Source organism: Salvelinus namaycush, unplaced genomic scaffold (genome assembly GCF_016432855.1).
Source record: "Salvelinus namaycush isolate Seneca unplaced genomic scaffold, SaNama_1.0 Scaffold1948, whole genome shotgun sequence".
Classification (NCBI taxonomy): domain Eukaryota; kingdom Metazoa; phylum Chordata; class Actinopteri; order Salmoniformes; family Salmonidae; genus Salvelinus; species Salvelinus namaycush.
This window is the reverse complement of record NW_024058728.1, coordinates 3,076-30,706: the sequence shown is the minus strand read 5'-3', so window position 1 is coordinate 30,706 and position 27,631 is coordinate 3,076. Positions and strand designations below refer to the sequence as shown.

Sequence of the window (27,631 nt, the reverse complement as noted above, 5' to 3'; positions counted from 1 at the left end):
TGTAAAGAGTTAAAACTATAATTTTTATGTTATGGATGGTCAGTCCTTACATCCATAGCTCAGTCTGAGAATTTGAATTTGATATTTCCCTAGTCTCATCCCTCAGATGTTTACCAATAAAAGTTACCGCTTTGCTGGGGTGTCTGCTTTGTTGTTTTGGGAATCCCAAATTGCTCCATTATTTAAAGTACACTATTTTATGGGGTATTAAAAATCTGTTTGCTGAGTAATAAGTCCACAGTCACAAAGGAAGTGTATGTAGATCTACATGTTTTTAATCAATGCTCAACATTTCACCCTGAAAATCATATTTTATGCAACACAGGAAAATGGTAAGACTTTGATCTTCAATACTTTGGTCTTGTTTATTCAGCAACTTCTTTTCCCTGTAAGAAGACATAAATAATATAATGTATCAGTAATAATAATGAACATGATAAATATATTGATAGAATATAATGGATCAGTAATAATAATGAACATGATAAATATATGGATAGAATATAATATATCAAGCATTTAGTGCTCAGTGCTCAGCTTGGATTTTCAATTTTGAAGTACCAACAGAATTAACCTTTCTTTTTTTGCCCTTCCTGAAATGTGCTGATCTTAAATACAGTTGAGTGTAAAAGGTCTGTGTTGACCTCTGAGAAGACTGACTCATAGGTGGTGTTGATGTGGTCATATCTGAACATGAGTCAGGGATAGGTTTAGCAGCAGTTCTGTACCTTTCCAGAGTCACGTGTCTTGGCTCTGAGCTTGTTGACCTGAGTCTCAGCGATGTCAGCACGCTCCTCAGCCTCCTCCAGCTCATGCTGAACCTTCCTGAACTTAGACATATGGCTATTGGCTGCTTCCTCCTGGGTGAGGAGAAGAGAGGGAGAGCAGAACATCAGCATTTAAAGTTTGAAGCTTCATGTAGCAAATTAATATTCTGTTTTTAAAGGTATATTTTTTTTAAATACAAAAAAGACAGATTTAGGATAACAATGTATACAGGGAGATAAATGATAGAGCAGAGAAAGTGAGTGCCAGAACGGGGGATCAAACCGCTGCCTCCAGCACAATCACTAGACCAGCTAATTAATATTCAAACTCTCTTCTTTAAGTTGGTAACACATAGGAGGCACTCAGAAATGTGTACAATTTCATCAGCAATTACTTGCACTATCAATTGTCGTTGTTGACTGGTGTGCTGTAGCAACACTTACTTCAAACTACATTGTATGGATATTAAGTATTGTAATGTTTACTAGGGATAAACATTTTATTTTTTTGAATTTCTGCATTCAGAGTATTTGACTCAGTATGTGACTTACTGCTTCCTCAGAATTCCTCTTGTAGGCCTTCACTTTCATCTGCAGCTTATCTACCAGGTCCTGAAGTCTGTTAACGTTCTTCTTATCCTCCTCAGTCTGTGGGAGAAGATAAAATCATTGTCAGTATAGTTTTATACACAAACCTGTCTGTGTTAGTGTCAAGTGTATAAAGAATGCACTTTCTCTTACCTGGTAAGTGAGCTCCTTGACTCTGCGCTCATACTTCCGGACTCCCTTGACCGCGTCTACACCTCTTCTCTGCTCTGCCTCCACCTCAGTTTCGAGCTCACGCACCTTTGTGGAACAAATACATTTAGGCATTTGTTTGAGGTGGTGAAACAAATCTTTGTAAAACAGAGGTATAGTCTTCTACCCAGTCAAGGAGGCACAATTGTTGTCTTTTCATTATGTACTTTTCCAAGTGGTTCCCAAAGTGGAATTTACCCTTAAATTTGTTCATGAATATTGCTAGCAACAACAGATTTAAACTACCAAGGATCTGTGGAACAAGATTAGAAGGTCCAATACAATACAATGTAATATTATTAATCCACTGTTTATGTTCTAAACCCTTAGATGTACAACATGGGCATGGGAGGCTCACAGGGATATTGGTCGGCACATTATTCTGACAATTATACATTTTAAAGGTCAATTCTTCTTGTAGTTATAATATATAGGACTCTTTTTTTTATTTGACCGATTTTGTCGTGCATTTAGCAGTGCATGTTGCAGTACCAGTATGACCAACAGAGGCTGCCACTGGCCTGTTTGAATGTAATGAGTTTGCGACAGCAAGACAGAAGCACCGACATAAATACATTTTTATGTCTTTATTTTTAAGGTAAGCGAGTGGAAAAGCACCATATTCTAGAGAGTAATGTTTGTTAAGATGTTATGTTTTCATGTTTTTATGAACTTATGAAAATCCTGTAGCCTACAAGCTAATTTAGTCGTTAGCCTTCTAGCTGGTAGCCCCGCATAGCAACACTAGCTTCCCTAGTAACGGCCCTTTTGCAGCAGAGTAAATAAGACATGTAGCTTGCGATCTAGAGAGAGAGAGAAATGAAACACATGTGACTACATGTAAATAAAATATTACTATGAGATGAATTAGATCAATGTGTGTTTATGTATCAGACATTTGTATTATTATTATCATTATTATTATTATTGAATCTATTAACTTAAATTGCAGTTTAGAAGAACTTTACAAGCCTAAATGAAACAACTAGATAAATACATTTTTATATCTTTACTTTATTTGAAGGTCTTGGCTCCAATTCTTCTCAAGTCCACAACATAAGTGTGACATATTTTCAATGTTTTCGTTTTGAACATAATTGCACTGTAATTTATGCTTTAAAACGGGAAAATATTCCCTCTGATGCCAAGAGAGCGGACTTTCAAATGTTCTTTTCCAGCGGCCAAGACTTGATTAGTCCGAACATGCACTGCTGAAGTCATAGTAAAACTGCGTGGATGCTTTTTATATCGCACTCTAATGTAAGAGTTGTGTTATGATATTATGAAGGGGTCCCTGATGCAAAGACATTTGGAAACTCCTGATTAAGGTGGGTTAATGAGAGAAAAAGTAATTACAAAATGCTCCAGTGTATTTTACATGATCAAATACATTTCCAGCAAACTGTTTTTTAATCCAACCCCAAATCCACCCTGCTGGTAACTCACCCTGGACTCCAGTTTCTGGAGCTGCTTCTTGCCTCCCTTCATGGCCAGATTCTCAGCCTCATCCAGGCGGTGCTGCAGGTCCTTGACTGTGATCTCCAGGTTCTTCTTCATCCTCTCCAGGTGAGAACTGGTGTCCTGCTCCTTCTTCAGCTCCTCAGCCATCATGGCCGCCTGGAAAAGGAGTTTGTTTAATTAATGGACCAATTGGCAAAAATCATAACGTTCCCTCTGAGATCTTTGTTGTTTTTAACCAGCCCAGCTACCATTGGCCCTTAGGTACAAATCAAGATGATGTAATTCAAGGACTCACATCAGTGATAGCCTTCTTGGCCTTCTCCTCTGCATTCCTGGCCTCCTGGACGATGTCGTCCACCTCTCCCTGCACCTGCACCAGGTCAGTCTCCAGCTTCTTCTTGGTGTTCAGAAGGCTGGTGTTCTGAAGGAGGAAACAAGACGATTTGTTTAGCTCTAAAGAGAATTTACAAGGCTGGAATTATTAAACTCTTAATGCAGGCATTGTTGAATTCAAGGTGTGTTTAAACAGTATGCTTGGTTGGAAATGGCTTTTGACCCATACCTGGGAGTGCAGCAGTCCAACGCGCTCGCTGGCGTCTACCAGCTCAGTCTCAGCCACTTTGCGGCCTCTCTCTGTCTGCTCCAGAGCAACTCTCAGCTCCTCGATCTCAGCCACCATCAGACCGTTTCTACGCTCCACCATGGCTGCCTGCTCCTTCATGTCCTCTGCGACACGGACGGCATCATCAAGGTGCAATTGGGCATCCTGTGGTTCACAAGGACATACATTCATTAGGACTTGTGGAAATAGGGGTGATAGGATGGGTGATATAAATGTTAATTGGGAAGAATTTACCCAGTATCCCTAACTTTCTACAGTGCATTGTCCACTCTATTCAAATCCTCGGTTCAATTCTTTTCTACAGATTCACAAACAAATCCCTCTCCATGTTCAGGTTCTTGAGCCTGCTGTCCCAGTCCCTTTACCTTGAGCTGTCCCTGGACGTTCCTCAGCTGTTTCTGGGCCTCAGCGGCCTGCCTGTTGGAGTGGCTCAGCTGGATCTCCATCTCGTTCAGGTCTCCCTCCATCTTCTTCTTCACCCTCTGGGCATCATTCCTGCTCCTGACCTCAGAGTCCAGGGTGCTCTGCATGGAGTCAACCACCCTCTGGCTGTTCCTCTTGATCTGCTCCATCTCCTCGTCCTTCTCAGCGATCTTCCTGTCCACCTCACCCTTGATCTGGTTCAGCTCCAGCTGCACACGCAGAATCTTGGATTCCTCGTGCTCCAGTGTGCCCTAGACAAACAGAAGCAGTCAGGCCAATTGTGTTCAATACATTTGGATGTAGGAATTAAATATATATGACTACAATAAACTCCAATACAGGGATCATTAGACTGTAGCTGGCGTTGGCTAGTGTAACACTGCTTTCCCCATCAAACAGCTGTAGTTTGTACCTCAGCCTCCTCCAGAGCGGTCTGGATCTCAGACTTCTCTGTCTCCACGGTCTTCTTAGCCTTCTCCAGCTCATGGATGCTCTTGCCAGTCTCTCCGATCTGCTCAGTCAGGTCAGAGATCTCCTCTGCACACACGAGAAGATTAGACTTGGGGGATTTTCAGTGGATATGCCAGTGCGCCGAATTTGACATTGAATCATATTAATACTTCATTAATTAACATTACCTCATAGCACCTTGCAAATATAATTGCCTACCATTTGGAATATTCAAAGGAATACTGTCTACAAGTAAAACAATATATACAAATTATGCAGAACATGACATTTCTGAAATGGTGTAATAGTAGTTTTGATGATTGCAGTTCCCTCCATTTTCTAAACACTAGTCAAACATGAGCCAAATAGAACTGCTGTCAAATGCTCACGTTGCAGGTTCTTGTTCTCTCTCTTCAGAGTCTCCAGATGATCCAGAGCCTCCTCGTAGGAGTTCTTCATCTTGAAGAGTTCAGTGCTCATAGAGCGAGCCTCCTTCTGAGCTCCTTCCAGCTCAGCCTGGCCCTCCTCATACTTCTGCTTCCACTCTGCCAGAACCTAGGAGAATCCATGGGATTTTCATTAGAAATCGAAGATGAAGAGATTTTAAATGAGAAATATGCAACAATTATACAATTGATAAAACATATAGGTTTATTAATTTTCACCTTGTCAAAGTTCCTCTGCTTCTTGTCGAGGTTGGCGGCCAATGCGTTGGCTCTCTCAACATCAATCATGAGGTCCTCCACCTCTCCCTGCAGCCTCTGCTTGGTCTTCTCCAGGGAGGCACACTTGGAGTTGGTCGCCTCAATGGTCTCCTCAGCATCCTGCAGACGCTGGGCCAGCTTCTTCCTATTGGACAACAGAGGGTGGTTTTGTGGTGTAATTTTTAAAATTTGGACAAACAATACATATTGATGTAATATTTTCTCAGAGCCCCCTACCACTCTCACCATATCTGAGTTTTTTCTGTTGTGTGTGACTCACTTGGCCTCCTCCAGCTCCTCTGTGCGCTGGATAGCATCAGTTTCATACTTAGTCCTCCACTGAGCCACCTCACTGTTGGCCTTGGACATGCCGCGTTGCAGCTCTGCCTTTGCCTCCTGCTCCTCCTCAAACTGCTCCCTCAGGAGGTCACAGTCATGGCGGGCAGACTGGACACCGTGGGCCAGTGCGTTTTTAGCCTGTGAGAAAGAAAGAAAGACAAAGAGAGATGAGAGATAATAAAACAAATTATGGTAGAAGTCTCTGAGGGTGGTGAGACAATGGATGTCTCTGAGGGTGGTGAGACAATGGATGTCTCTGAGGGTGGTGAGACAGTGGATGTCTCTGAAGGTGGTGAGACAGTGGATGTCTCTGAGGGTGGTGAGACAGTGGATGTCTATGAGGGTGGTGAGACAGTGGATGTCTATGAGGGTGGTGAGACAGTGGATGTCTCTGAGGGTGGTGAGACAGTGGATGTCTCTGAGGGTGGTGAGACAGTGGATGTCTCTGAGGGTGGTGAGACAGTGGATGTCTCTGAGGGTGGTGAGACAGTGGATGTCTCTGAGGGTGGTGAGACAGTGGATGTCTCTGAGGGTGGTGAGACAGTGGATGTCTCTGAAGGTGGTGAGACAGTGGATGTCTCTGAAGGTGGTGAGACAGTGGATGTCTCTGAGGGTGGTGAGACAGTGGATGTCTCTGAGGGTGGTGAGACAGTGGATGTCTCTGAGGGTGGTGAGACAGTGGATGTCTCTGAGGGTGGTGAGACAGTGGATGTCTCTGAGGGTGGTGAGACAGTAGGAGTCTCTGAGGGTGGAGAGACAGTAGCAGTCTCTGAGGGTGGAGAGACAGTAGGAATCTCTGAGGGTGGAGAGACAGTAGGAATCTCTGAGGGTGGCGTAGTCACCGTCTATATAAAGATATAGCTCTAAACTCTGTCGGCGGTGGAGTCCATTTTGGGTCCCTTACCTTGACCTCCTCCTCAATCGCCCTCTTCAGCTCCTCCACCTGCTGGGTGAAGGCCTGTTTGCCTCTGGTCAGCTGAGACACCAGAGCTTCCTTCTCCTCCAGCTGGCGACTAAACTCACCTGCAGGGACAGAGGAACATCTTGTTAATAGGGTCTCTGTTGTCTGAGATTGAAAATGTATTTTGAGGAATCGTAGGGCAATGTTAGGTGGTGAATAGTTCAGTAGAAGCTATGTGGATATAGCCCCTAATACATGTTGTGTTCTACTGAAGGAAAGCATTGGGTTGTTGATCATTGTTGAAGGTACCATTTTCTGTCAGGAGTCTGGCTCTCTGTCCGCTGATGTCGTTGACCTGGCGAACATTCTCATCATTCTTAGTCTTGAGCTCACTCAGCTGGTCCTCAAGAGTACGGCACATCTTCTCCAGATTGCCCTGTTAGTGAAACATGTACCATCATTACGTTATATATGGGACTCCTGTCAACTTCAGTTCACCGGAATGGTAATGTAGTTGACCCTCCTCAACACTGCTTAACCAAAACATCACTACTCACCTTAGCCTTGGCGACGGCCTCCATGTTGCTAGAGAGGTCATCAATCTCCATCTTGTACTCGCTCTTCTCCTTCTCCAGCTTCTGCTTGACGCGCTGCAGGTTGTCGATCTGCTCCCCGAGCTCAGCCACACTGTCGGCCTGCTTCTTGCGCAGAGCGGCGGCTGTGGCCTCATGCTGCAGGGTGGACTCTTCAAGATCACGACGCAGCTTCTGGAACTCAGCCTCACGCTTCTTGTTCATCTCAATCTGAGCAGCAGTGGCGCCTCCGGCCTCCTCCAGCCTCTCGCTGATCTCCTCAAGTTCCCTGGAGAGATCGGCCCTCTGCTTCTCAACCTTAGCCCTGGCAGCACGCTCAGCCTCAATTTCCTCCTCCAGCTCCTCAATACGGGCCTAGAACAGGGGGCAGGAGCAGGGGGATGAACACTACAATACAGTTGAAACAATTGAACCTCACAAAATAATAATAGTATGTATATTTTGCATAAATGTGTTTAATAAAAGCCAGTTACACGAATATATTCAGTAGACAGTGTCCCATGCAGGAGCCAACCCACAATGGTAAGCACCACCATCTTTACAACGTTTAGAATCACCAATAAGAAGCACCATCTTCCAAACTTATCAGCCATCAGAAGCCACTGGGAAAAATGTCCTACCAGAAAAATGTTGTTCAGGAAATGATTCAAGTCTGTGCTTTTCTGTACTGGAGCTTATATCCTGTACTGTACCTGGAGTTCCTTGATCTTCTTCTGCAGCTGAGCTCCCAGAGACTGCTCATCCTCAACCTTGCTGAGGAGCTGGGTGGTCTCAAACTCCTTCCTGAGAAACACAAATACACCGATTGCAGAGTTAGTTTTTGTTTGATAGTGTAAAGGGAGAGGATCATACCATTCACTTTGCTTTTAAGAATCACATGCAAGTGCTAATTCATAATAACAAGTATTAGTCAAGAACAACCATTATAGCAGGTAATACTGTAGTCATTTGTTTGTTTACTTCTTGATTTTCTCATCAGCTTGCTGCTTGTCATTCTCCAGGTCCATTATGGACTCCTGGGCCAGTTTCAGATCTCCCTCCAGCTTTCTCTTGGATCTCTCAAGGTCCATACGGAGCTTCTTCTCTTGCTCCAGAGAACCCTCAAGCTATGAGATAAAAACACATATATTGTTCAAATCTAAACAACTGAAGATAATATCATCTTACATACTATCATGGCCAAAATGTCAAACTCCACTCACGTCGTCCACTTGCTGTTCCAGCTTGGTCTTGGCCTTGGTCAGAGTGTTGACTTTGTCCTCCTCTGCCTGCAGGTCATCCAGTGTCTGCTGGTGGGCCTCTTGGAGGGCTTTCTTCTCCTTGGTCAGCTTGGCAACACTCTCATCCATAGACGCCATCTCCTCTGTCAGGTTTTTAACCTGTAAATGGCCACAACATAATTATACTTCACCATAAAGGGGAGATTTAGTTTGTTATATATTGCATTCATTTCATTTAGCTTAGAAATGTGTGAAACAATGTCTGCACTATAGATTCAACACTAGATGGCAGTGTTTACCATGCCAGTGTACTGAATGGAAGTCATAAATGAGGGGGAGCAGAACATGCAATGAATGTGGGGAGTACCCCACAACTGAAATTCCACTATTGTGTCATAATTGTTCCTGCACCCATAACACAACTTGAATTCCATTTCTGTTAAGCTATGTTCTGAGTTGATTAATGTTTGGATTATTGTTTGGTTAGACTGTCTATGGTAAGACACAAGACCTTGTTTTCAGTGGCGTGCTTCTCCTTCTCCACTTTGGCCAGGGTGAGCTCCAGGTCATCAATGTCCTTCTTCAGCTCAGAGCACTCATCCTCCAGCTTCCTCTTCTTGGCAGTCAACTCAGCATTGATCTCCTCCTCATCCTCCAGCCTCTCGGTCGTCTCTTTGAGTTTGGCCTCCTGCTGGATCTTGCTCTTGATGAGCCCCTCGCACCTTTCCTCAGAATCGTTCAGACTCTCTCCTTCCTGGTTTCAGAACAGGAGAAACAAAATCAGAGGCCTCACTTTGTGTATTGAGGGTCAGAGTATATCAATAGACATTCATGAAATATATAACATGGGTAATAAAAATGTGTGAGTTAGCCACATCCTTTACAGTGTGTTTATATGTGTGTGTTTATTCATGTCTATGTAAATGTGCCCTTATGAAGCTTGTTGCTGTCTCACAGATGCGACTTGGAGCGCCAGGTCATTCTTCTCCTGCGTCAGGGCCACCAACTTCTCCTCCATTTGCTTCTTCGTGGACAGAGCCTTGGCCAGGTCTGTCTTCATCTTCTCATAGTTCTCCTTCATGTTGGCCAGCTCCTTCTCAGTCTCAGCGCTCTGCAGCAGGGGCTTGATCTTGAAGTACAACTTCATCCATGGCCAGGTTTTGACATTCATGAATGAGCGGATGTTGTACTGGATGGCGAAGATGGACTCTCTGTTCAACAGAAAGGATATAGTGGCATGGTGAGTGACATCCCAGTTCAACGTCTATTTTTGATTTACATTTGGTCTAACGGGAAAACAACAAAAATGTCACCATGTTATTGGATTTAGGTTAAAAGTGGAGTGAAAAAAACACAATTCCTACATTGATAACTTTTTTTAAATTCAGGTTGTTTCAACGTCATCACGTTTAATTTTGGGGTTGAAAATACATGAAATGACTAGTTTCATATGTTTCATAAAGCTACATTCTGGGCGTCGAATAATAACAAAATGGAACACCCACCACTGTTTGTTTACAGCTGAGGAAGGGGGCTAGGGAAATGTAACCCCTTGTCACGATCGTCTTGCGGAGAGAGAGAGGACCAAGGCGCAGCGTGTGCAAAATACATTCTCTTTTATTTTAGAGAAGGGAAAAACACGAAACGAACACTAAATACAAACTAAACAAAACAACCGTGAAGCTATAAACGAAAGTGCACACACAAGCTACTTACGTTCAACATAGACAATTACCCACATTAACCTAGTGCCTATGGCTGTCTTAAATATGGCTCCCAATCAGAGACAATTAATGACATCTGTCTCTGATTGAGAACCATTCAGGCAACCATAGACACAGCTAGACACCTACACTAAACACAAACCCATCTACTCTACTTAACCCCCTAAACCATACAACCACCCTAGACAATACAAAAACACATACATTCCCCATGTCACACCCTGACCTAACTAAAATAATAAAGGAAACAAAGAATACTAAGGCCAGGGCGTGACAGTACCCCCCCCCCAAAGGTGCGGACTCCGGCCGCAGAACCTGAAACAGAAGGGGAGGGTCCGGGGTGGCCCCCATCATGGCGGCGGCTCGGGCGCGGGACGAGGCCCCCACTCCACCATTGTCGATACCCGCTTTGGTGGCGCCTCTGGAGCGGCGACCCTTGTAGCAAGTCCCGGACTGAAGACCATCCCAGAGGGCGCCACCGGACGGAGGGGTAGCTCCGGACTGAGGGGTAGCTCCGGACTGAGGGGTAGCTCCGGACTGAGGGGTAGCTCCGGACTGAGGGGTAGCTCCGGACTGAGGGGTAGCTCCGGACTGAGGGGTAGCTCATGACTGGAAGGCAGCTCATGACTGGAAGGCAGCTCATGACTGGAAGGCAGCTCATGACTGGAGGGCAGCTCCGGACTGAGGGACGGCAGCTCCGGACTGAGGGACGGCAGCTCCGGACTGAGGGACGGCAGCTCATGGCTGGCTGACGGATCTGGCTGCTCATGGCTGGCTGACGGATCTGGCTGCTCATGGCTGGCTGACGGATCTGGCTGCTCATGGCTGGCTGGCGGATCTGGCTGCTCATGGCTGGCTGGCGGATCTGGCTGCTCATGGCTGGCTGGCGGATCTGGCTGCTCATGGCTGACTGGCGGATCTGGCTGCTCATGGCTGGTTGGCGGCTCTGGCAGATCCTGGCTGGTTGGCGGCTCTGGCAGATCCTGGCTGGTTGGCGGCTCTGGCAGATCCTGGCTGGTTGGCGGCTCTGGCAGATCCTGGCTGGTTGGCGGCTCTGGCAGATCCTGGCTGGTTGGCGGCTCTGGCAGATCCTGGCTGGTTGGCGGCTCTGGCAGATCCTGGCTGGTTGGCGGCTCTGGCAGATCCTGGCTGGTTGGCGGCTCTGGCAGATCCTGGCTGGTTGGCGGCTCTGGCAGATCCTGGCTGGTTGGCGGCTTTGGCAGATCCTGGCTGGTTGGCGGCTCTGACGGCTCCTGACTGACGAACGGCTCGGGACAGACGGGCGGCTCTAATGGCTCGGGACAGACGGGCGGCTCTAATGGCTCGGGACAGACGGATGGCTCAGATGGCGCTGGGCAGACGGATGGCTCAGATGGCGCTGGGCAGACGGATGGCTCAGATGGCGCTGGGCAGACGGATGGCTCAGATGGCGCTGGGCAGATGGATGGCTCAGATGGGGCTGGGCAGACGGGCAGTTCAGGCGCCGCTGGGCAGACGGCAGACTCTGGCCGGCTGAGGCGCACTGTAGGCCTGGTGCGTGGTGCCGGAACTGGTGGTACCGGGCTGGGGACACGCACCTGAAGGCTAGTGCGGGGAGAAGGAACAGGGCATACTGGACCCTGGAGACGCACATTAGGCCTAGTGCGTGGTGCCGGAACTGGTGGTACCGGGCTGGGGACACGCATCTCAGGGCTAGTGCGGGGAGCAGCAACAGGACACACAGGACTCAGGAGACGCACAGGAGGCTTGGTGCGTGGTGCCGGAACTGGTGGTACCGGGCTGGAGACACGCACCATAGGGCGAGTGCGTGGAGGAGGAACAGGGCTCTGGAGACACACTGGAAGCCTGGTGCGTGGTGTAGGCACTGGTGGTACTGGGCTGGGGCGGGGAGCTGGCGCCGGAAATACCGGACCGTGCAGGCGTACTGGCTCCCTTGAGCACTGAGCCTGCCCAACCTTACCTGGTTGTATGCTCCCCGTCGCCCGACCAGTGCGGGGAGGTGGAATAACCCGCACCGGGCTATGTAGGCGAACCGGGGACACCATGCGTAAGGCTGGTGCCATGTAAGCCGGCCCGAGGAGACGCACTGGTGGCCAGATGCGTTGGGCCGGCTTCATCACATCCGGCTCAATCCTCAATCTAGCCCTGCCAGTGCGGGGAGGTGGAATAACCCGCACCGGGCTATGAACACGTACAGGAGACACCATGCGCTCTACTGCGTAACACGGTGTCTGCCCGTACTCTCGCTCTCCACGGTAAGTACAGGGAGTATGCGCAGGTCTCCTACCTGACTTCGCCACACTCCCTTTTAGCCCCCCCCCAAGAAATGTTTGGGTTGTACTCGCGGGCTTCCAGCCTTGCTTCCGTGCTGCCTCCTCATATCGCCTCCTCTCGGCTTTAGCTGCCTCCAGCTCTTCACGAGGGAGGCGATATTCTCCCGGTTGTGCCCAAGGACCCTTTCCATCCAGTATCTCCTCCCATGTCCATGAATCCTTTGTGTATTGCTCCTGTTGCTGCTTTACACGCAGCTTGGTCCGATTCTGGTGGGTAATTCTGTCACGATCGTCTTGCGGAGAGAGAGAGGACCAAGGCGCAGCGTGTGCAAAATACATTCTCTTTTATTTTAGAGAAGGGAAAAACACGAAACGAACACTAAATACAAACTAAACAAAACGACAAAGAAGCTATAAACGAAAGTGCACACACAAGCTACTTACGTTCAACATAGACAATTACCCACATTAACCTAGTGCCTATGGCTGTCTTAAATATGGCTCCCAATCAGAGACAATTAATGACATCTGTCTCTGATTGAGAACCATTCAGGCAACCATAGACACAGCTAGACACCTACACTAAACACAAACCCATCTACTCTACTTAACCCCCTAAACCATACAACCACCCTAGACCAGGGGTGTCAAACTCATTCCACGGAGGGCCTAGTGTCTGCAGGTTTTTGGTTTTTCCTTTCAATAAAGCCCTAGACAACCAGGTGTGGGGAGTTCCTAACTAATTAGTGATGTTAATTCATCAATCAAGTACAAGGGAGGAGCGAAAACCCGCAGACACTCGGCCCCCCGTGGAATGAGTTTGACACCTGTGCCCTAGACAATACAAAAACACATACATTCCCCATGTCACACCCTGACCTAACTAAAATAATAAAGGAAACAAAGAATACTAAGGCCAGGGCGTGACACCCCTCCTTAAATTCATAGGCAGCGGTCTAGATGCAAGGACTGACAGTCATGCAAAGCTCATGAGACATTTTATACTCTTCAAGAATAAATGGGTAAATACCACACATTTAAATGACAATTGAACAGCCCAATCCTAAACTCCAGCTATAAAGCTAGAATCCTTAGTTGCTACATCCATTTCTGGACTAAATGAATTAACCCAAAAGCTTTAGTAGACCATTATAAGATGTACTTTCTCATTCTGAACAACTCACAGCATATACAGTATGTAATCATAATGCATTAGATACAGGTGGTTGACAGAAAGCTTTGCCAAGATGTCTACTATTCCTCACCTCCTCTCCATCATCTTGCTAAACTCTCTCCTCATGAGGAATCCACGGCTGAGAGCCTGGACCATGCCGACCAGAGTGGCCAGCTTCTCATCTCTCATCTCCTCCAGGACACCCAGCAGACCGGCTTTGAAGAACACCTGAGACACAGGTTAACATGGTCAATGGAACCACAGATGGTGACAGATAGAAAGGGTTGAATCAAAAGAGGGGAACAACACCACTAGAATGATTTAAACAACATGAACTTTGCAACGGTTAGAAACATACCATTGGATAAAGTTGTTTCTAAGTTGTTAGTTATTGTACAGTTGTAGATTAATAATGTACACAGATACAGATAACTGCAGCCATACCACTCTAATAAGATAATGAGTTTAGTTTCTCTTCTATACTTGTGATGAATGACTTTGAAGAAAAACACTACAAAGGTTTTTCCACCTTTTCCATTAGTTAAATGAAGAAGAAAGAACAAAAGGATGGATAGATCAACTGGAGAGATTTTATATGGTACGGGTTTAAATTATTATTCAAGTTGTGTTTTGTTGTCAGCTTTTACTGGGGTTTTTTGACTGACCTTGGTGTGTCCAAACTTGTAATCCTCGTGATTCACATCAATGGACCCAAGCAGCTTCTCAGAAGCCTTCTTGTTGTCCATGAACTGGCCCTCAGGGATGACACTGGCATTCAGTACTTTGTACCTGAAAGAGGAGACATTTTTAACATGTCAAGTTGTAATATGTTGGTTGGTTAGACAGTGAGGTTCATAATGATCGGCACCCTTGATAAAGATGAACAAAATAGACTGTCTAAAAGGAATAACACAAATACTGAGCTATATTGTCCGGTAAAAATGCTTTTTGGCTTCGGAAAAAATGTGTATGAAGAAAATAACCCCATACCTACTGTAAAATATGATGGTGGAGCTTTGATGTTATGGGGCTCCTTTACGTCAACTGATCCGGGGTCCCTCGTTAAGGTCAACGGCATCATGAACTTTACCCAGTACCATGACATTTTAGCCAAAAACCTGGTTGCCTCAGCTAGGAGGCTGGGGGGGGGGGGGGGGTAAGTATGGTAAGGAGATCCCTCCCATTGTGATCTCCAGTCTCATACAACATTCTAGAAAAAGACTCAGTGCCATTGTCCTCGTATTGAAAACAGGGGTGCCAATCATGATGAACCCTATCTTAAAATAAAATGTGAATTGTTGAACAAAATCTCTTTCTCTGAGTATAAAATAATATAATTTTCAGAAATGTTTGACCATACAATATAGCTCAGTATCAGTGTTATTTGATACAGTCTTTTCTGCTCATCTTTATCAAGAGTGCCAATCGTGTGTGTGTGTGTGTGTGTGTGTGTGTGTGTGTGTGTGTGTGTGTGTGTGTGTGTGTGTGTGTGTGTGTGTGTGTGTGTGTGTGTGTGTGTGTGTGTGTGTGTGTGTGTGTGTGTGTGTGTGTGTACCTCTGCTTGAAGTCAGCATAGAGGATTCTGCTGGGGAAGCCCTTTCTGCAGATCCTGATACCCTCCAGTACACCATTACACCTGAGCTGGTGGATAACCAGGAAGTTCTCCATCAGACCTGGTAAAACAAAACAAGTCTCTTTTAGTACTCATAAACAGGTTAAAGATTGGGATTGTTAAGGTTACTGGTACTGTACTGATAAGATGACATATTTAACTCAATATTTCTTGTACCTGGAGTCTTTGACTCATTGGGGATCAGGCAGCGCACAAAGTGAGGATGAGTGCTCCTCAAGTTGGTCATCAGCTTATGTAAGTTCTCCTGTAAAAGGGTTACAACCCATTTTCTCAGACATCATTCATGATAATCAATGCACCTTTTGATGGACTGAATATACACATTTCAAAAGCTCACCCTGAACTGGGAGGACACTGTCTGCATGGAACCACCCTTCTTCTTGCCTCCTTTCTTGGCTTTATCTGTTAAAATGGGGAAAAGTAAAAGATAACTAGAAAAGTACATTTCCTAGAGCGGGTGGAAGAAATAGAATAACAATAAGAGTATGTAAGAAATCTAGAGTGGTCTTGTCTTCAGCAAGCACACTAATTATAAACCAGAGAATCTCTGGTTAACTTCACACGTATCTAGAGGCAAATGCTGCCAGTGAGATTGTGTAAAATAACAGCTATTGTTTTATTAAATTAACTGAGTGTATGATGAAATCATCCCAGAGATAAACCCTGAGAAATTGTGATACATTGAAAGGCTTTAAAGAACATTTGGGTCTGAGTTATAACTAGTATTTAGTTAAATATTGTGACGTGATGCTAGTCTTACCCTCAGGAGGGGGAGGGGGATACAGGGCAGCCAGAATTTTGACTGGGGACTTCCCATACAGCTGACAAACTGAGTCATTCAGGGGATCCTTGTTCTTCTCCAGCCAGCCAGTGATGTTGTAGTCCACAGTTCCGGCGTAGTGCACCAGGGAGAAGTGGGCTTCTTGCTTGCCTTTGGCAGGCTTGGGCTTCTCAAAGGACTTTGTTTTGCCAAGATGCTGGGCGTACAGCTTGTCCTTGAAGGTAGTGTCTGAAGACTTGGGGAACATGCACTCCTCTTCAAGGATGGAGAAGATGCCCAATGGCTTTACGAAAAGAGATGTATATCAAATTAGTGATATTTCCATTTACGATCACGTTTATTCATTTGGTGAACATGCTATTATAGGATTAGATTAATTTCGGGGAACATAATAGGAAACATATTGAGTTCTCAACAGTCAGATACGTTGTACCACTGTGATAATATCTCACACAGGGCTCACTATGATCTTTGCTGTTCAGGTCCATTATAATGGTCCATTAAAATCCTCACAGACAGCTTACCTTCTCAATAAGCTCAATACAGGCAGCCAAGTCCATGCCAAAGTCAATGAAGGCCCAGACGATTCCCTCCTTCTTGTACTCCTCTTGCTCCAGGACGAACATGGTGTGGTTGAAAAACTGTTGCAGTTTCTCATTGGTGAAGTTGATGCACAGCTGCTCCATGCTGTTGTACTGTTGATGGAGTTTTAAAAGGGATAATTTCATCATACAAGACTGTAATCCATCTCAATCACATCTAAGTGTCTTGTTCTGGTCTCATACTCACATCAAAGATCTCAAACCCGGCAATGTCAAGCACACCGATATAGAACTGCCTTGGATTCTTGGTGTCCAACATCTCATTGATACGGATGACCATCCACAAGAACATCCTCTCATAGATGGACTTGGCCAGAGCACTGACTGAGTTATTAACCTGCAATGATAATACCTCAAATTAATACATGAGATATTGACTGTGTCTGATGATAAGGTGATAAGACCTTGGGATAAACAACATCACTATTTTTAAAAAGCAATGCACTCGTCCCCAAGATAATTATGGTGCTCAGAAAATGGTAGATGCTGTGTTTTGCAGTCTTACCTGAGCCACAGTCTGTCCCTTGGTCACATACTCGTTGCCGACCTTCACTCTGGGGTAGCACATAGCCTTCAACATCTCAGCTGAGTTCAGGCCCAGCAGGTAGGCGATTTTATCAGCCACTGGAGAGAGAACCAACAACAACAGACTCAGGGACACAAGATCACTTGTTTCTGATTTCACACTGACAAAATAGTTTGGTTAACTTCTTTGTGGGTTAGGTTTTGATTCACCCACATTTCTGGAGGTTGTAATTTGTTCTCCAAAAATGATCTCCTGCCTGACTTTCATGTGGCACTGTCTGTCTTAGGTGTTCAATTTCTATGTTGGGGACTGGGACTAATGCTCTACATATTGTATATCTATGAGTGGAACTCACCCTCTGTGCCGTCTGGCTCAGCCTGCTCCTCACGCTGCTTCTGCTTGAATTTCAAGTTTCCATGGTGCAATACAGCTCCTGTCAGCTTGTAGATGCCAACCTTCTCCTCATTAGTGAAGCCCAGGATTGTAATGGCATCCTGATATTAAAGAGGAAGTACCACAGAGATGAACTGAACTGTAGTTTGCTCAGTTACACTACAGTTCTGGGCTCACTCCAGAAGGAATGGGATGAATAGATATTACTCTGTGCCAACACATTAGTGATGGAAACACAAAAGGAGTTTTACACAGTTCCACAAGGCACTTAACTCTTGTATGGATGCCTTACATGGCGAAATGGGAAGTTATGAAGAGTGGCTTGAGGCACATGCCTAACTAACACAAGTCATTTGCCCCGTGTAGCTCGGTTGGTAGAGCAGGACACTTGCTACGCCAGGGGTGTGGGTTCAAATCCCACGGGGGATTTTTTATGAAAATGTATGCACTCACTTACAGTAAGTCGCTCTAGATAATGGGGTCTCCTAAATGACTAAATTGTAAATAAAAAATCATAAATTCTCAGCTGCTACCAACTTATAATTTCACAGTGCATTCAGTGTGTGTGGTGGTCCTATCCATTCCATATCTAGAGTTTGGTTAACCCTTTGTTTGACTCACATCTGTGGCATCCAGCTCTTCATTGTCATTGATGCTGGCCACAGTGATCTGTCCCTGGCTGCACATGGGGAAGTCGTAGGGGTTGGTGGTGATGAGCGTCATTTCTGTGAACAATGGACAACGGCTTGTCAGTTAAATCTCTTAGAATTCTGCTGTCCTACCTTTACAGTATCTCTCCCTCCTTTACTCAGTAGATGGACTCAATAATACATGTAGTATATAATAAATAGCATCAAAAGAGGAGACTGAGACTTGTGGACTAGTGCATCACAGTGCATTACTTGATAGATTTTTCCCAAAGACCTTCCAAATGTCTAGATGCCTTGTTACCTTGGATGTACTCATTGTAATAGTATTATTACTGTGTATTATGAATATTTTTTATATATTCCATAGATGGGGGTGGGAATAATTTCCCCTGAACCTCTACTTTGTCGTACCAACTATCTCAGGTTTGTGGCCTGTCATCATCTGGAAGAAGATGTGGTAGCCTCTCTCATCGGGCAGCTGGAAGGACACTCTGGACTTCTCCAGCAGGTCTGAGAGAGAAAGTTTTAGTGACACAAGGAGAGTGAGAAAGAGAGAGAGAACATGAGATAACATTTAATGATATAATCTCCCCCAAAAAGTATTTGAATTTAGGAAAGCATTGAGAAACAATCAAAACCAACTCACAGGTTTCAATGTCAGCTTTAGCCAGTTTACCAGCTTGGAAGTGAATCCTGATGAATTTACCCTGTAGTAGAGCATGGGGGTTAGAAATAGGCCAACAAATTAATCTAACATTTTACTTTGATAGACACCTTTAAATGTTACAGTTTGTTGGACAGATGTTGATATAACAATAGGGAACTACTGAAATACATTTTTCCAATATAAGGTAACTTCCACAGTGTGGCCTTCATACTTACAAAGCGAGACGAGTTGTCGTTCCTCACTGTCTTGGCATTACCGTAAGACTCCAGCAGAGGGTTAGCTGCAATGATCTGATCCTCAAGAGACCCCTGATTGAGACAAACACAAGTTGCTCAGAAACTGGAAAAGTGTTCAAGTTTGTTTTCGCTCGATTGCTTGAACAAATTTCTTGAAACATGAATCACAGCTGGAAAAAAAGTTTGCTCAGAAAACCAAACTGAAATGTGATTAAAAGGCAAACATAAGCACAACCTACCTGCATTTTGTTGGGGTCTGCTTCCTTCTTGCCACCAGACACTGCAATGGTGGCAAAGTACTGGATGACACGCTTGGTGTTGACAGTCTTTCCTGCACCGGATTCTCCACTGGTTTATATGACAGAGAAAGAGGGGTTTTAGTTACATGTTTGAGATAAAAATTTGCTTTCACTAAGAAATAGCATTAAAATTACACCGTAGTTACAAATATTTCCACTCATTGACTTGTTATTACACATAGCCTAATGCTCTAATCTATTCATAATGTCATGTATTTCATCACTCCAAGTGACACAACTTATTACAATAGAAACACTTTCTCAAGTGACATTTTAGTAAACAACTTACGTAATCAGAATGGACTGGTTCTCCTTATCTGGAACCAAAAAACACATTGCTTATCATACTCAAACAACATTATGGGGACATGATTTAATTCATAGCACCATCAAAAAATGTTTTTAGGAAAATATTCCATTCAAGTGAATCAGACATTGTAGTGAAAGCGTTGTTAAAATTAGATATTCCCAGCAAACTGTTAGAAAACAGTTGAAGTCTGAAGTATATTTTAACTTCCATTGATGCATCCATCCATCAGCACTTATGGACTTTAAGATCCATATACACTTATCACAACTATCCATCCATCCATCACAACTATCCATCCATCCATCACAACTATCCATCCATCCATCACAACTATCCATCCATCCATCCATCCATCACAACCATCCATCCATTCCTCCATCCATGAGAGCTCGTACCAATCATCATGAACTGAAAGGCGTTGTCAGAGACGGAGAAGATATGGGGTGGAGCCTCCACTCTCTTCTTCCCTCTGTAGGCGTTGACAACCTCTTCGTCGTACACAGGGAGCCACTTGTAGGGGTTCACCGTGGCACAGAAGAGCCCAGAGTAGGTCTGGATGAAAGCATAATTACATTTGTGGATTAGTAAAGTCAGATGTACTTTTACCTGGATTTATGTGAGGATGTGGGTGTACTTTGGTTTACTGATGTGGGTCTACTGTATTGATATGTTTTGGTTTCTACCTTTCATTTGTGTGTAGTAATGTATGTGTGTGTTTGTATGTGCAGGTTTCTTACATAGATCATCCATGCTGCATAACGCTCTTTGAGGTTATACAACACAGAGGCTTCATTCAGGTAGGTCATCATGGCCATGTCCTCAATCTTGTCGTACTTAGGGGGGTTCATCTCATAGATGTCTGCATCTTTGAACTCTTTTCCTTCCTGAAACAGTCAGAAATCTAGATTACACGCAGATCAAAGTGGACACGACTGAATGCTTTTTGCTCATTAAATACAAGTTTAATCAGTAACAAAATGTATATCCACATTAATCCACTACTTTGTTATCACCCACTGACACATATCTGGTGATTCTTGACTAGTCAACATAAGACATTCCATGTCATTTTTTAATAGCAGCAATAAAAATGATGTGTTTGAAGGTTATATTCTGTTTGGAAAAAAGCAAATGCCAATGTGTATATTTACTTGATTGGAGAATTAGAGTAATTGCACAAACTTGAATTTGAATACTTTACAGATCAGGCTTACCTCCTTACTGCCGTCAGGTTTCGTGACTGTTACAGTAGACTTCCCGTCGGCCCTGGCAGTGACCAAACCCTTAAGGTACAGCTCCACCTTGTCTGCCACATAGCAGGCGTTCTTTGAATCAAAGGGTGCGGCTTGTGCCTCCATCCTCTCCTTCTCAGATTTACGGAGGTATATGGCAGCCTTGCCGTAGATTTGCATCTCAGCGTCCGTACTCATGGTGACGGATAACTAGGAAAGAGATGAAACAAGAAACATTATTGACTCTGTGGTGCTTCCTCCCCAGTCAACAGAGTTAGGTGAGCGGTATCTCTCACAGAATATTCTCATCACTTTTTATGTGAAGACAAACCGTGTCTCACCTTCTTTTCCCCTACTACAGATGAATGTGTACTTCTTGGAGGACCCTGTGACACATTAGAGCATTGTGAAAACACACAAGTCTAAAGCCTTATCATTTAGCCCTGAAGGGGCATTACAGCTATGTCCAATTTAATTACAGGTGCAACTGGTAACTTTCATTTTCCTAGTGGCAACTCACTTTACTACACAGTCTGTTAGGAATTCAAATAAATACCCCTGAAAACCCTGTTACATTCTAGAACACCCTTTCAAGTGCAGGAGCACCACTTTTGACTGTAAATGAAAGTTACAGATTTGAAGTAAAACACAAAGTAAAAAAATACATATTTTTAAATAAATGCTACTTGTTTGCATATTGTCGAAACTTACAAGAGAAATGCAGAAGTCAATTGAAACAGTGCAGTTAGCTACCTGTCAGATGCTGAGTACAAAAATGAGACAAATGTAAACATCTTAGGAGGTGGAGAGGTCTTACCACAGAGGAAGAAGGTATCTGACTTATGGATGCTGGGGCCTCAGCCTCCTTATATCTGGTTGGAAGTGCTAACCAAGCAAAAGTTAATTATGGACCACTCTGGGAAAGGACATGGATTGGATGAGAGACCTGTTTATTTCTGTGTCTCACTAGCACCTCCCACTTCCAGGAACACCACACTCCCATTACATTACTTTTTAGTGTCATATTTGTCTCTGAATTTACATAAATGAGAGATGTCATTACTAATAATTATGACAATATCAAAAGTTTGAATTATCCCAATGATACTTCTACTGAACCTCATATACTGTAATGGAGTGAGTCCATGTTGCCCCACTACAACTAAAATAGTTTTCATTAAATCTAATCTGACTTTATTTAGTTCCATTTTAGTGGCATTAATCCTCATCAACAACTTTATATATATGTTCACCTATTATTTCTATTATTTAGCTTGTAAACACATCTGAACTGTCTCCTCACCTCATGCTTGTGACGTAGATGGCCGTTACCTCGTGCTTTGCTCAGTTTGATTTATCACCCTGGTGGAACCATATTAAATTAATATTTAAAGGCTAGAAAATAAACATTTAGGCTGTCAATTAAAGCTCATAAAACTGTTAAATCTAATGTGTAGTTAAATTATATATATATTATAATATATTATATATACATACAAGTATGTGGACATCCTTTCAAATGAATGCATTCGGCTGTTTCAGCCACATCCAATGCTGACAGGAGAACACAGCCATGCAATCTCCATAGACAAACATTGGCAGTAGAATGGCCTTACTGAAGAGCTCAGTGACTTTCAACGTGGCACCGTCATAGGATGCCACCTTTCCAACAAGTCCGTTCATAAAGTTTCTCCCCTGCTAGAGCTGCCCAGGTCAACAAGTGCAGTTATTGTGAATTGGAAACGTCTAGGAGCAACAACGGCTCAGCCGCAAAGTGGTAGGCCACACAAGCTCACAGAATGAGACTGCTGAGTGCTGAAGCGTGTAAAAATAGTCTGTCCTCGGTTGCAACACTCACCACCGAGTTCCAATCTGCATCTGGAAGCAACGTCAGCACAATAACTTTTTTTCAGGAGGTCATGAAATGGGTTTCCATGGTAGCCGCACACAAGCCTAAGATCACCATGCACAATGCCAAGCGTCGGCTGGAGTGGTGTAAAGATTGCCGCCATTGGAGGAAAAGCGTTTTCTGGAGTGTTGAATCACGCGTCACCATCTGTCAGTCTGACGGACAAATCTGGATTTGGAGGAGTCCAGGAGAACGCTACCTGCCTGAATGCATAGTGCCAACTGTAAAGTTTGGTGGAGGAGGAATAATGGTCTGGGGCTCTTTTTCATGGTTCGGGCTGTGGCAACAGTTTGGGGAATGCCCTTTCCTGTTTTAGTATGACAATGACCCCGTGCACAAAGCAAGGTCCATACAGAAGTGGATTGTCGAGATGGGTGTGGAAGAACTTGACTGGCCTGCACAGAGCCCTGACCTCAACCCCATCGAACACCTTAGGGATGAATTGGAACGCCGACTGCAAGCCAGGGCTAATCTCCCAACTTCAAGTCCCAGCAGCAATGTTCCAACATCTAGTGGAAAGCCTTCTCAGAAGAGTGGAGGCTGTTATAGCAGCAAAGGGGAGACCAACTCCATATTAGTGCCGGTTATTTTGGAATGAGATGGTCGACGAGCAGGTGTCCACATACTTTTGGTCATGTAGTGGATTTATCTCGAGTTTGACAGTCGATATGAGTCCCTTTAGCATCCCTTTGACATTTTAAGTAGAAATTGTGCACCAATATTGCTTTTAAAAGCCTGTTATATTAAATGAAATGCTCTGATTTCTAATATAAATAAAGACTTGCTAAAGTGCCAAAAATTCATGCATTTTGGAATGTCCCTATGTGTGCCCTCTGTGACTTCTAGGAAGATTTTAACCTCCTTAACCCCAAAATGTCTCCAAGTTTTCATCATAATTGTATCATTGCTAGTTGTTTTTGTTGCTTTGACAAATACATTTTGGAAGATTATTATTTATTTCATGTGATTCATGAATCTGTTATTTTTTTCAAAGCAAACATTGAACATCTAATAGTCAAATCTTTGTGTAAAAGCAGGTGAGCTAGTTCTTCTCTTTTTGGCCATTTTCTGGTGTTTTGTGGTGGAAAACGGAATGGATCGAGCATAACACGTCAACCCCGTTACCCTTAGATAGACAGGCTAGAAATGTTTCAACAATAAACACATTTTTGTGAAGCTTGCATTCAATTGCCCTTCCCTGTTGCACACAGCAAGCTTGTCACGAGGGGATTCGTGGCTGATTTCAGATGAAAACCTCCAACTTGTTAAGGTCCACCCTGTTACCTTATTTAAGAGTCTCTTACTATAGTATTTATTTAGTTGAACCTCTTGAGATGGGAAAACATGTGTTTTATTAAGTTGAACATGTTCTCTTTGTGACGGAATGTTAAAATTAGGTGAAATAAAACGTTTTCATTCGCCAAGTTTCACTACCCAAAAGGGACTCATGATCTGGAACGACCCATGTCCTATTGAAGATTCTAGAAGTGCTTTTATTTGTCTCACATTTCAGTTGGCTAAAACGGTCCAGTAGGATTCTTAGGACTTACATATCAGCAGTACAGTATTTCAATAATCTTATCCACTCATATTGCTGACTGCGATATAACTGTCCTCAAACTTTAATTACACTCTGAAGTTAACCGCTGAGCAGCTGAGCTGGCTTCAATGATGACCTTTATTTATGACCTTTTCTGTTGGCCATACATTTTCTGAGCGATAACTGAGCTTCACTCAGGGCAAAATATACATACCCTACAAAGGACTAAATGTATGAAAATAAATGTGCCAAATGATTTCCTATGGTCTGAAATGGCACACTGAGAGAACTCATCAAATGACAGCTTGGATGTTGAGAAACACAATTTGATGTAGAAGTGGGGTATGAAAACATTTTGCGATATCATATACTCTGAAATGGTAAAAAAAATGATGTGAATAAAGAATACACCCCCAAGTCAGGAAAGTTACAAGCTGAACAAGCCTTATTGGAATGATGAGTTAAGGGACCTGGGGTCTGTAATGTGCAGAGCGGAGCACTTATTTATACAGTGTAAAGATAGGAATACAAGAGGCCATCTTAGAAAGCATGTGTTTATTAAAGACTGCCTATTCTAACACAGATATCAGAGAGGGCAGTTACTACACCTTGAGTAGATACAGATATGAAATATTCTACAGTTCTGGAACCTAATAAGTTAGGAACAAAACAACACAAAAAATTCCATTGGAAGTTCAGGAAGAGCAGGGGGGAGGTTGAACTCTGATAACACACAGGTACTTAATGAAGAGCAGGGGGGTTGAACTCTGATAACACACAGGTACTTAATGAAGAGCAGGGGGGGTTGAACTCTGATAACACACAGGTACTTAATGAAGAGCAGGGGGGGTTAAACTCTGATAACACACAGGTACTTAATGAAGAGCAGGGGGGTTGAACTCTGATAACACACAGGTACTTAATGAAGAGCAGGGGGGGTTAAACTCTGATAACACACAGGTACTTAATGAAAAGCAGGGGGGATGAACTCTGATAACACACAGGTACTTAATGAAGAGCAGGGGGGAGGTTGAACTCTGATAACACACAGGTACTTAATGAAGAGCAGGGGGGGTTAAACTCTGATAACACACAGGTACTTAATGAGAGCAGGGGGGTTGAACTCTGATAACACACAGGTACTTAATGAAGAGCAGGGGGGGTTAAACTCTGATAACACACAGGTACTTAATGAAAAGCAGGGGGGATGAACTCTGATAACACACAGGTACTTAATGAAGAGCAGGGGGGAGGTTGAACTCTGATAACACACAGGTACTTAATGAAGAGCAGGGGGGGGTGGACTCTGATAACACACAGGTACTTAATGAAGAGCAGGGTGGGGGTTAAACTCTGATAACACACAGGTGCTTTTAGCTTTGATGCCCCATCATCGTGGAACATTTTGCAAAAGGATTCAAAGCTGGATCATTTCATTCTGATTGATGATTTTAAATCCAGATTGAAGGGCACTTTTTGGGGGGGTTACAGGAAAAACAAAAACACTGAAAGATATTGGTTATGCCATGTATTCCAAACTGCATCAGCATGTGTCCTGTTCTGGAAAAGGTTTCAAAAAAAGGTATCAAAAAAATGAACATGTCCGTAACAGAGAAGGAAATTATTTTGTAGGTGTTCCCAAGTTTGCGCCTATAGCAAACATACAGCAAAGTGCATGTGCATGTATAGACTGTGTAGGTCTCTATCTCTCACACCTGACTCTTCTCTTTGTGTCAGAATGGGTTTAAAACGCCATCCATTTCATTTATTTGTATTCTTGTATGTATTTACAGTGCATTCGGAAAGTATTCAGACCCCTTGACTTTTTCCACATTTTGTTACGTTACAGGCCTTATTCTAAAATTGATTACATAGTTTCCCCCCCCTCATTAATCTACACACAAACTCAGTACTTGGTTGAAGCACCTTTGGCAGCGATTACAGACTCAAGTCTTCTTGGGTATAACACTACAAGCGTGGGACACCTGTATATTGGGGAGTTTCTCCCATTTTTCTCTGCAGATCCTCTCAAGCTCTGTCAGGTTGGATGGGGAGCGTCGCTGCACAGCTATTTTCAGGGTCTCTCCAGAGATGTTAGATTGGGTCCAAGTCCGGGCTCTGGCTGGGCCACTCAAGGACATTCAGAGACTTGTCACGAAGCCATGCCTGCATTGTCTTGGCTGTGTGCTTAGGGTCGTTGTCCTGTTGGAAGGTGAACCTTTTCCCCAGTCTGAGGTCCTGAGCGCTCTGGAGCAGGTATTCATCAAGGATCTCTCTGTACTTTGTTCCGTTGATCTTTCCCTTGATCCTGACTAGTCTCCAAGTCCCTGCCGCTGAAAAACATCCCGCAGCATGATGCTGCCACCACCGTGTTTCACCGTAGGGATGGTGCCAGGATTCCTCCAGATGTGAAGCTTGGCATTCAGGGAAAATAATTCAATATTGGTTTCATCAGACCAGAGAATCTTGTTTGCATGGTCTGAGAGTCCTTTTGGTGCCTTTTGGCAAACTCCAAGCGGGCTGTCATGTGCCTTTTACTGAGGAGAGGCTTCTGCCTGGCCACTCAACCATAAAGGCCTGATTGGTGGAGTGCTGCAGAGATTGTTGTATTTCTGGAAGGTTCTCCCATCCCCACAGAGGAACTCTGGAGATCTGTCAGTGACCATTGGGTTCTTGGTCACCTCCCTGACCAAGGACCTTCTCCCCCGATTACTCAGTTTGGCCCGGCGACCAGTTCTAGGTAGTCTTGGTGGTTCCAAAATTCTTCCATTTAATAATGATGGAGGCCACTGTGTTCTTGGGTACCTTTTTGGTACCCTTCCCCAGATCTGTGCCTCAATGCAATCCTGTCTCGGAGATCTATAGACAATTCCTTCGACCTCATGGCTTGGTATTTGCTCTGACATGCACAGTCAACTGTGGGACCTTAAATAGACAGGTGTGTGCCTTTCCAAATAATGTCCAATCAATTGAATTTACCACAGGTGGACTGAAATCAAGTTGTAGAAACAGCTCTATGATGATCAATGGTAACAGGATGCACCTGAGCTCAATATCGAGTTTCATAGCAGAGGGTCTGAATACTTATGTAAATAAGGTATTTCTGTTTTTGTATTTTTAATAAATGTGGAACAAATTCTAAAAACCTGTTTTGACTTTGTCATTATGTGTCACGAATACTACCGAAGGTGACTCCCCTTCCCGTTCGGGTGGCGCTCGGCGGTCGTCGTCGCCGGTCTACTAGCTGCCACCGATCCCTTTTTCCTTTTCGTTTATGTCTGTCTAATTGTTTTCACCTGTTTCTTGTTGGGGTTTTGGGAGGTGTACTATTTAGGTTCGTTTCGCCCGCTAGTGTTTGTGCGGGCTTATTTTGTGTTCATGTTACGTCGGGAGTGGATTATTTT

At 44.1% G+C, this 27,631-nt stretch overlaps 1 protein-coding gene across 1 annotated transcript; it reads right to left on the bottom strand.

Moving 5' to 3' along the window:
• Positions 1–252: 252 nt before the first annotated feature.
• On the bottom strand, positions 253–20,984 carry LOC120037871 (myosin heavy chain, fast skeletal muscle-like). Its single transcript, XM_038983835.1, has 39 exons — positions 20,757–20,984; positions 20,284–20,420; positions 19,942–20,098; positions 19,526–19,553; positions 19,177–19,285; positions 18,917–19,009; positions 18,681–18,741; positions 18,446–18,544; positions 18,006–18,109; positions 17,347–17,485; positions 16,971–17,089; positions 16,653–16,802; positions 16,388–16,558; positions 15,843–16,146; positions 15,420–15,484; positions 15,239–15,326; positions 15,005–15,122; positions 14,115–14,238; positions 13,541–13,677; positions 9,234–9,489; positions 8,790–9,032; positions 8,261–8,437; positions 8,019–8,164; positions 7,751–7,841; positions 7,023–7,412; positions 6,775–6,901; positions 6,469–6,587; positions 5,506–5,702; positions 5,187–5,370; positions 4,911–5,076; positions 4,484–4,608; positions 4,014–4,322; positions 3,589–3,792; positions 3,322–3,447; positions 3,012–3,182; positions 1,509–1,613; positions 1,320–1,415; positions 729–860; positions 253–386 (listed from the first exon to the last, which is right to left on the bottom strand). Exons 1-39 carry the CDS (start codon positions 20,974–20,976, stop codon positions 366–368), a joined length of 5,808 nt encoding a protein of 1,935 aa, XP_038839763.1. The 5' UTR covers positions 20,977–20,984; the 3' UTR covers positions 253–365.
• Between the last annotated feature and the right edge of the window lie 6,647 nt (positions 20,985–27,631).